Source organism: Macrotis lagotis, chromosome 2, assembly GCF_037893015.1.
Source record: "Macrotis lagotis isolate mMagLag1 chromosome 2, bilby.v1.9.chrom.fasta, whole genome shotgun sequence".
Taxonomy (NCBI): Eukaryota; Metazoa; Chordata; class Mammalia; order Peramelemorphia; family Peramelidae; genus Macrotis; species Macrotis lagotis.
The window spans coordinates 260,561,332-260,572,469 of NC_133659.1; the positions used below are offsets into that span (position 1 = coordinate 260,561,332).

An 11,138-nucleotide genomic window follows, 5' to 3' on the forward strand; every position below is an offset into this window, starting at 1 on the left:
AGACAATACTCAATTAGGAAAGTTTTGCTAAGTCCATTTAGAATATAAAGCTTTATGAATAGATTAAAACTACTTTTATGTTCAGAAAGAATCTTATTTTGGTATTTAAATGGAAAAAATAATAGTTTGCAATTAGAAAAGGAGAAACAAGAATGTAATGAAGGGGAAAGGAAGAGGAGAAATAGTGGAACAAATTTTCAAAGGTCTTCTCTTGTACACTTATAATTTTTCCTTGTATTTTTAATTATGAATTTAAAAATATCATGCATTTGAGTTAAAGATCTTTTTGACCACATCCTTAAAAGCTTGTTTCACTTGCTGGTTCCTTAGGGTGTAAATGAAGGGATTCAGCATGGGGGCAACAGAAGTATTCAGCACTGCTACCCCTTTTGTCATAGCTACCCCTTCCTTTGCTGAGGGTTTTACATACATGAAGATACAGCTTCCATAAGAAATAGAGACAACAATCATGTGGGAAGAACAAGTGGAAAAGGCCTTTTTCCTTTGCTGGGTGGAAGGGATTCTCAGAATGGTTCTAAGGATGTATGCATAGGACAAAATCACTAATACCAAAGTAAATAAGAGTGTGAAAACAGCCAAGAAAAAACTCATGGCCTCTAAGACTCTAGTGTCTGTACAAGAGATCATCAGCATGGGAGAAGAGTCACAGGTGAAGTGATCAATGATATTGGATTCACAGAACTCCAATTTAAGGCCCATGATGACTGGTGGAAAAACAATAAGGAAACCTGCCAGCCAAGAACTGATTACAAGCTGGTTGCAAACTTTGGAGTTCATTATGGTTGTGTAGTGTAGGGGTTTGCAGATGGCCACATAGCGGTCATAGGACATGGCAGCTAGCAGAAAAAATTCTGTTGAACCCAAGAGGATAAAAAAAAATAACTGAGTTGCACAAGAATTGTAGGAAATTGTCCTATCCCCAGTTAAAATACTGACCAAGAATCTTGGAATGCATACAGATGTAAAAGATATTTCTAATAAGGAGAAATTCCTGAGAAAGAAATACATGGGAGTCTTGAGGCGAGAGTCCAGCAGGGTGAGGGTGATGATGGTTAGGTTGCCAGTCACACTCAATATGTAGGTGAAAAACAAAAAAAGGAAAATTAAGACCTGTAGATCTGGATCATCAGTCAGTCCCAGGAGGATGAACTCTGTTGCTATTGTGTGATTTATCATGACTGACTCTGTATTATTTTACAGATCTGTAAGGTGGAAACAAGAGAGCAATAATGAACTTTCATATCAGTAAGTTCACAACTTTCTTCTAAACATACTGCTTTCACAGACTATTAAACAAGTCACAACAAAGGCAGAGGAAAAAAAGAGTTAACTAAAATGTAAGTTATCAGAGCTGAAATCCAGAAAGAGAATTTCCTTTTTCATTTGGGTATCAGATTCTTAAATCCAATTCACTTGGAGGTCATGGCATCACCTCCCTGATATCATGGTTCTCTTCAAGAACAAAGGACAAAAAACAACACAGCTGATTCCACATATAGAGCAACTGTGGAAAGATTATTGATCCATATCCATGTCTAAGACTTTCTAGGCATGTGACCTCAGGCAAGTTACTCAGATGGTTCTACCTTGCTCCAGTGTTTGTATAAGCAGATAATATAATTTGATTCTTTATCTGAAAACCCCTTTCTGGCTCTGCAGAGTCATGCAGTTATAGTGTTTTTAGTATTTTTAATAATATTTAAAAACATTGATTATTTTTATACAAACTTCTTTTTTTTTTGCAAGGCAATGAGGTTAAGTGACTTGTCCAGGGTCACACAGCTAGGTAATTGGTGTCTGAGTCTAGATTTGAACTCAAGTCCTGCTGACTCCAAGGCTAGTGCTCCATTCACTGGACTATTTAGCTGCCCCATACGAGCTTATTGATGACAAGTCTACTAACAAAATCTAATTTAAATGGGAGTCATTTTAGTATGGCTGTGTTGTTTTGGAAGCAATGGATTTGTAGTCAAAATAAAATTCAAGAAACTTTTAAAAGTCCTACAAATATCAAGTTAAGCGAAGAGACTACAAAAACAAAACACATACAATACAACTCAAGGATCTTACAGAATATCTTGATTGTGGGAGATGGGGTGGGGGTAGATGGGGTGATTGGGAGGGTAGATGGAGTGATGGGGGTGTATAAATGAATAAGTGAATATAAAATAGTTCAAGGACTGACTGAGCATGAACAACTGATAACATCAAAAGCTCTAGTAATTTAATCCTGATTTTGTCAGGGCTTTGTAGTGGATAATCTCTAAAATTCTTAATAGTGCTAAGAACCTATGAGTTCTAATGGGCTAAGTTTTTTCCTTGCCTTCTGCATATTTTGTTACCTTTTCCCTCTACATGTTGAAATTAAAACCTTCCTCTGATAAATTATGCCTATTTTATATTTCCTAAACTGTGCTGACAGAGGAGTTCAGTTCTTACAATTATATTTGGAAAGCATTCTTTTGAAAATATCTATTTCCTGAAGAACAGCCAACTAAAGCACTGTGAGATCATGTAAGGAATTATATATATATATATATATATATAGACCTTCATTACATGCCAACATTTAAAGATCATATAATATAGAAAATAAGTAGTTTGGGGAGTTAGTTTGTCCCTGGAGGATTTCAATAATAATAAGTATAATTTCTGTTTTGAAAAAGTGAATTTAACTACTAAGAGAAAATACACTGAGGAGGAAATGTCTAGAGTATGTTTTGTGATTTCCACAAGTGGTGGAAAGACATAGAATGAGAAACAGAAGACATTTACTTTTGTGATGTCTTGATGAATTTAGATGGAAGTTCAAAAGCAAAGATCCAATTGTTTTCCTTAAACTGAAAGTTGATTTTTTAACTTGGAGAAAGTTATAGGGATAAAATATATTCAACTATTCCTTATTCCTCATATACTTATGTGGTATAGAAAGCTGAACATTTTCTAAAATGTCCCTCTCTGAAGTCAGAAAGACATTTTTGATTCATTTCTCCTGATTTACATAAAACACTGAGTTTTATTTGTTGGAAATCATGTATATAAAGATGAAATATAGTGATGAAAACGTTTTCCCTTTAAAATCTATATAGTTAAAAGAAAGAAAATAGAGTTGTAAAATGAAATATTCTAGGAAACTTATCTGTTTTTGATTTTCATGATGTTCTTGTGATGGAAGGTTTTCCAAAAGCTTTTTTCTCAACAGGAACAGGCACAATTTATCCATTTTGCTCTCAAAATTCTCGGGGGAATTATTAAAGAAAACAAAAGGGAAAAGTCATTAGGGATAAACTTAAAGAAGGCACTAACATACTAACAACATCATTTATTTTGGCAACAATAACAATACACCTAAAGAGGGCATTAAGAATACACTTATTTTGTCAACAAAGCATAACTGACTGTCTATGGAAGCAGGGAAACTTTTTTTGACATTAATGAGAATTTTGAGTAATAAATATGGGGTTACTTCTGCTCCAGAGATTCCTTTTCTTTTTGTCTGACATTCTTACTTGATAATTTTCTGGAATCTTCATGTTTTACATATCTAACCATGATATATATATATATATATGTATATATATATATATATATATATATATGTATATATATATATATATATATATATATATGTATATATGCCTCCCTAATTAGGTAAGATGTGGAACCCCACCAGATATATTTGAATTGTATCCTTTATGGTTCTATTCTATTGTTGCATCATTAGTTATCACTGCTAATTAATAGTTCCTTCATTTGGGGCATCATGTCCTTTCTTTTTGAGTTAAAATCTCACTCTAATGAAGGTCTCCTGGTTTTAACTTCATTGACTAGTTTTCTTCATTGAATTTAATTCAGTGGGCTGGAACAATATTACAGTCAGGTAGTTGTATAATTCAATAAGGAAGAGAAATGATGTGAGGGAACATACACACATTCCTATACATGATGATGATGGTCATCCTTCACAATTGAAAACAACCATGTCATCATATGACTTGCACAGTTCTGTTTATTATAGGAAGGAGAAGTTGTGCAAAGACATCCTTCTTCCTTGACTTTACCAGGACCATTCCACACCATGTCCTGATCTGATAGGAAGCAGGATTATTGGTAATGGTCTGGCTGCTGTGGGAGTCGCTTGACCTTTGAATTGTTTACTCTTCCTTCTGGATCAGCAAAATACCTTGGCACTGTACCAATGCCAGGAAAAATACCACTAAGTGAAATCTGATGATTTGATGGTGACTCACAGCATAACAGGCTCCAGGATATTTCATCAATGGTAGGCTATGACAGCATGGCTAATCCAAACCTGTTTCTCAATGAACTAATCATTGGTATGGTCTTTTCTCTTTTCCTTACATTTAAACAGTAGGGCAATATTCAAATAAGAACTTTGAAAGTCTAAATGGAATAGGGTTTCATGTGAGAGCAGCAATTGAACATGGGTTAGTCAGTCCTGAGAGAGAGAGGTGAGTGCTGTTGTCCTTGACCAATAGAAAGGAACTAGGTTCAGATTCCCAAATCAGGAGTGGTGGTGGTTGGTGCCACAAGACATCCAGAGTGGTAACTCAACTGATTTATGGAGAAGCTGTAGGAGTCCTGGGGAGAGTCCTCTTTTCTTTGTGAAGGGCAAGACCATCCTGCAATGGATTTTCCCTAAGAGAGGGGCATCATCTTTAAAAAACATCACATTTCTAGTAGAATCAGCTGGGCTGAAACTCTGGCAAGTGTACTAGAGCAGAGCAGCATACTCCTAAGAATGGTAAGATACACCCAAATATGCAAGGATGGACACACATCATCAATTGACTTATTCATATATAAATGTGCATGTTTCATGGAACAGAACACTCTATAAATTAACAACAACATTGTGAATTGATCAACCTTGATGCATACAACTCCTGGACTAGTCTTTCTCTACTCTAACATTTCATTCTTACCACCTTTTAGGATACTTTCTTCAGAAGTTACTTTTAAAACCCCTTTTAGTTGAGTTCCAATTTAGTTTAAGAGGTGAAATGAAATATTAATCAAATATTGAAATATGAAATCCCAAATTTTCAGATAACTCATAGGCTCAATTCTTATGAGAACTTCATTTTTTATGTAACTTCCCATGCTACTCAAAAATTTACATGCTTCATGAAACAGAACAAAGAGAACACTCTTCACATTAACAACAACATTGCGAGTTGATTAACCTTGATGGATGCATCTCCTATCAGCAGTTCAGAGAGTTAAGACAACCTTATTAGACTGACTATGGTCAATGCTAGCCCCACACAGAGGAAGAAACACAAAACAAAAAAATTCTTCATAATCTGATAAACACTGCATTTACATTTTAAAAAATTTCTCTTATGCATTTCTTTCCCTTAATCCAAATTCTTCAATCTGAAAATGATTAATCTGTAAACATGTTTAACACAAATGTGTATGTACAATATTCACCTGATGGCTCACTGCTGAGGGAGGAGACTGGGAAGGGAAGGTGGAAGTAAATTATGTAACTTAAAAACATAAATATGCATATGGATGAATGTTAAAAACATTTATAACAGGTATCTGGAAAATAAAATATCAATTAAAAAAAGAAAAGAGGACCACAATCAATTATAAGGATCAGAAAAAAATTACATGCTTCATCTGTTATGATCATATTATTTTTAAGAAAAATAAAATTTAAAAAAGATGACAATTGATATCATTTTAAAAATAATCAGCATGGGATAAAATAATAATTATCACCATCTTTTCTACTTTCAAAAGCCTGGATGCTATATTTTGAGAAATCAGAAACAAAAACTTGAAGGAAAATTTTTTTGAAAAGACAAAAAAGGAAAAAAAACAGGAAGTCCAATGTTTACCTCATAAAAGAGGTCTTAATCTTCACTTCAGAGGTTCTATGTGAAAGAAAATATTTTCAAGCAACCAGAAATAAAAGTTTCTGGTTTTCAAGAAACCATAGTAAAAATCATATGATAATCAACTATTACTAATTAGGAAAGGAGATTTTGGAATAAAATATTTCAAGAGACAAAAGATAAAGTCATGTTCAGAACAAATTGCACTGAAATAGACAGTATAATCCTAGAAGTGGAAATGGAACTTCACCAAACATGTTCAAATATTCTTGTTTTTTGGGGGGGTTCTATTTTTTAGTTTTTACAAGGCAGTGGGGTTAAGTGACTTGCCCAAGGTCACACAGCTAAGTAATTATTATATGTCTGAGATCAGATTTGAACTCAGGTCCTCCTGACTCCAGGGCTGGGACTCTCTCCACTGCACCACCTAGCTGCCCCTCAAATATTCTTAATTAAAACTTAAAGCAATGTAGAAGACTGGAAAACAGGATTCAAGGAGGGGGGAAGAAAGGTGAAGACATTTGAACATTTAGAAAAGACTATTTAGCCATGAACATGGTACTGATACCTAAATCAGGGAAGGTCAAAATAGGAATAAAGATAAAGAATATTATAGATCTATCTCCCTAATGAATGTATGAATATGCTTATAAAAAGTTTCTCACACAAATAGATCTCAACAACTGGAAAAATATCAATTCCTTATGGGTAGGCTGAGCTAATATTATAAAAATAATAATTCTACCTATATTAAATTGCTTATTCAGTGCCATAACAATCAAACTACCAAAATTATTTTACAGAGCTAGAAAAAATAGTAAGAAAATCCATCTGGAGGAATAAAAGTTCAAGAATATGAAAGAAATAAATGAAAAAAATGCAAAGGAAGTTGGCCTAGCTGGAACAGATCTAAAACTATATTATAAAGAGACAGTTGCCAAGTCTAGCAATTTCACCTTTGCAATTATTCTCAAATAAGTTTCCTTTTCTTCTTCAACTTTGCTGCCACTCCAGTGAAGGCTCTTATCATCTCAAATCTTGATTACTGAACTATGGGTGATTCTGTCAGTCTCTAGCCTTTTCCCACTCCAATCCAATCTTCAGTTGGTTACTGAAGAAATTTTGCTAAAATGCAGGTCTTCACCCTACCCAATAATTCCATTGGCTTCCCAATGCCTCCAAAAGCTAATACAAAATATTATATGGGATTCAATATTCTTCATCACCTAGTCCCTTCCTACCTTTCTAGTTTGTTTATACTTTACTGCTAAACGCTTATACTTCCCACCAGAAACTCTGGTTTACTGGATCTTCATGAACAAGATAATCCATCTCATAGTCAAGCATCTTTTCTAATTTACCCTATTCCTAGAATATCCTCCCTCTGCTCAGATTACCGATGCCCTTGGTTTCCATTAAGTCCCAACTAAAATCCCTTGTACTTCTAGAAGTATGGTTTCCATTAGTCCTCTTAATTCCTGTGCTTTCCCTTTTTAAATTATTTCCTAATGATTCTGTATAAAGTTTATTTTGCTTTTTGTTTGCATATTGTCTTCCTCATTTGATTGCCATTCCCTTAAGGGCAGGAGTTGCCTTTTGTCTATTTTTGTTTTTCCAGGTCTTGGCACAGTGTCTGAATGTAGTAGGTACTTAAGAAATGTTTAATGATTGATTGATAGAGCATATATTATGCAATAAATTGCTAAACCTTGTTAACTCTACTGTCAAGATACTTACCTCTGTTCCCTTCTCCAGTTGCATAGTTACCATCCTAATCTAGTACACCTCATCAGCTTCTACCACCTAACTATTACAGTAGTCCTTAATTGAGAGCCCTATTCTTTTCATCCTCCACATTTGGCAATTTTTTATTTGTAAAACCATAGTGCACCGTGTATTTTCTTTAATCAAAATCTCAAATGGATCTCTTTTTACTTTAATACCACTCGGTTCTGAAAGTCCTTATCAAACTAATTCCAATCAACCCTTTCAATTTTATTGCATGCTATTCTCCATTTTGAACTGTAGGTTCCAAAGAGCTAGCCTATGTACTATTCCACATATTATAGAATTCCATCTCCATCTCCGGGTGTTGGATCAGATTGTAATACCTTCTTGAGATTACTTAAGGTAGCTTCTTTATTTCCTTTGAAGTATTACTGCCTACAAAAATTCTACTACAGAAGTAAAAAGTTAAATTATGCATTGACACACACATGCATATCTATACATGTATGCACACATATATACATAACATATACATATGTATACACATATAAATATATATATTTATATGTATAAATTACATTTCTCTAAGAAAAAAAATCACAGAACTATTCATTATCAGCCAGTCCCAGAGAAATTCAGCATCAGAAGAAATGCTGTAAATTTTTCCATTCCACCAAACTGTTTATGATTTGAGGCCTCAAAAGAGAAGGAAAGAAATACAAGAAAACAAGAAATTCACATTTTGTATAGAGTCAAGTATTTATTTCTAAAGCAAAATTCAGTGCTTAGAAAGAGCAAATGGAAAAGGGGATTATTGGCCACAAACAGTTTTCTTTGATTAGAAAGTGAATGAATGGCCTGTTGAATTTATCCTGATTAAAATGAAATGAGCCTCAAGTCACATTTTAATTTCCTATAGTTAATAACTTTACATTATGATAAAGATATCAATTGACCTAAGAGTTGAACCTTAGCAAGACTGACTAAAGATGTACTTTGCAATCAATCAAACAACATTTAGTAAGTGCTTACTATGTGCTAGATGCTATAATGAGTGATAGTAATATTTGCCATCAGAAAAACAACTCATTTTTTAGTTCTCAGTGAATTGCATAGCTCTAGGAAGTAACTTTATGTATGTCTGTAAGTATAAATTGTTGTGTGTGGAATACATAACTGCATTTATCTGTCTATTAAATAACTCTTTGTTGTCTCCGTACATTTCAAATTCTGTGCCAGTGATAAGGGAAAACTATCCCTCAAATATAAATTCACTTTTGTGGCTCTCTCCTTACAAGGTGAGTTACAATCATTGTTCTTTGTGATATCCTTAGCCAGATACACATTGTAGTGGAAAATGTGATCATCCAACTGATTTGGGTGAGCCTACCCTTGGTATTTCATGTATATCTTCCTGGCAAATGTATCCTCAATTCAGATGTCTTCATCCTCCTGGGACTGATAATGTGTTGCCTGTTGGTAGTCATGGCTTTGATCACTTTGATTACTATTACTACATTCTGCTAATGAGCCCTTGGGTCTGCTTTCATTTAGCTACAACATCCTATACAACAGGAGCAGTTGTGGAATCAGCCCAGACCACCTGGATCTTTAAGCTCCCCTTCTGTGACATAGGACAAATTCAGACTTCTTTTGTGACATAACATCAGCAGTGAAACTGACTTGTATAGATGCATAGCACAGTGAACTTGTGATGTTTCACTTTTCAGTGTTTTTTAGGAGCTCTTGCCTGCTCATTATCTTCTCCTATATCTGCATTCTAATTGTCATCTTGAGGATGCCTTCTGACCCTGGCCATAACAAAACTTTTTCTATTTATTCTTTCCACCTCCTATTTGTCCCTTTTTTCAGTGGCACAACCCTCTTTATCTAGCTTCAACCCAAGGCTGACTCTTGGAGAATAACCAGGAGGCACCCTCTCAGGCAAACTACTTAAACTCAACCCAGTGTCTGTAATTAGAAACAACTTGTTTTAATAGTTTGTTTTTGTACTTGTCTACAGCTATCAATGCTATCTATTCAGGTATGGTAGAAATGTATATTCTTTTCTTAGATATCCTTTTCTGCATATTGATGAATAAGAGAGAAGAATAGTATGCTTGATTGTTTTTGTTACAGGATCATTTGTAGGTTCTTAACATTCTTAATATGGAGTAGATTCCTCTCAGGTATGAATTGGTAAGAGTCCAGAAGGGTCTTTCATAGATTCTATCCTTTGACTACTGGTAATTAGCATTCCATTCTACATTTGCATTTCTCTTATTCCATAGCTATTCCTTGAATGTAATTAAAATCTTACTCTATATTCTGCCACTGAATGACTAATATTTTTGCCTTTAAGGATTAAGTGTAATTATTCTTGTACATAACAACCCCTCCAACATTGGAAGACAGATTTTATGTTCCCATCCACACAGCTTCCACTTTTATTGATCAAATGCCCCATATACTTCAAGTAATCTTTGTTTGGCATTACTGTAAATCCTTTTGTCATACTAATCAGCCAACTCAAAATATACTTCATATTTTCAATTTCTCTTCTGAACTGTATCTACCAGAACAGACCATAATCTTCCATTCAATTAACCAAAAAAGTAGCCATACAGTATGTTCTAATCACTAGGGATACAAAGAAAATGCAACAAGACTGTTTTTACTCAACATGCTTACATTCTATTTGGGGAGACAGTATGTACTTAAATATGCACAAATAAGATACATTCAAGGCAGATAAGTTAACTTCAGAGGACAAGGACATAGAAGCTATGGGAGTGGGACAAGGAAGGCCCATGTAGAAGATCACCCAAGATTCTAGAAAAAAGTGTAAGATTCTAGAGGCAGAAGTAAGTAGGAACTTCATTGTAGACTTTATGGAACAGCATGGACAAAAGCATGGAAATATGACATCAAGCAGGTAGGCCTTAAAGACTATACCTGAGAACATGTGAAGAGATATAATAAGCCTGGAAAGATAGATCTTAATGTTGGGAGTTGTTTGCCTATTATCTTTCCATATGAATTTGACAATATTGTCTCAATATTTTTGAATATTACAACAGCCTTATGGTTTATTTGGATGATCTATGCTTGTAATACCTTCAATTTGGTGTGTGTGTGTGTGTGTGTGTGTGTGTGTGTGTGTGTGTGTGTGTGTATGTGTGTTTATGTATTATGCCATTTTGGTCATCTTCAGTAGTGAAGGACAAGACCCAACTAATCATGTTTGTTTAATAGGTACTGTTGAGGTGCATCTGCATCAGATTCAACTTATAATATTGAAATTAAGGCAAACTGAGGCAAAAAAGTTCTGAGCATATTCAATTTGTTCTTTTCCTTATTTATGTATTTATTTTTTTGCTTGTTTTCCAATAATATGGAAAATAGTTTTAAATATTCATCCTTTTGCAAAGTTTGGGGCTCCACATTTTCCCTACACTTCCCACCATCCTCCCCATGGCAGCAAACAATCTGATGTATGTTGGACAGCAAATCAGATTT

At 34.3% G+C, this 11,138-nt stretch overlaps 1 protein-coding gene across 1 annotated transcript; it reads right to left on the reverse strand.

The window, feature by feature from the left end:
• Window positions 1–261: 261 nt before the first annotated feature.
• LOC141511652 (olfactory receptor 6C76-like) lies at window positions 262–1,197 on the reverse strand. Its single transcript, XM_074220763.1, has one exon. It carries the CDS (start codon window positions 1,195–1,197, stop codon window positions 262–264), a length of 936 nt encoding a protein of 311 aa, XP_074076864.1.
• Window positions 1,198–11,138: the final 9,941 nt, after the last annotated feature.

What these genes read in the sequence shown, in the direction of transcription:
- LOC141511652 (XM_074220763.1), bottom strand. Translation starts at nt 1,197, where the DNA reads ATGATAAATCACACAATAGCAACAGAGTTCATCCTCCTGGGACTGACT.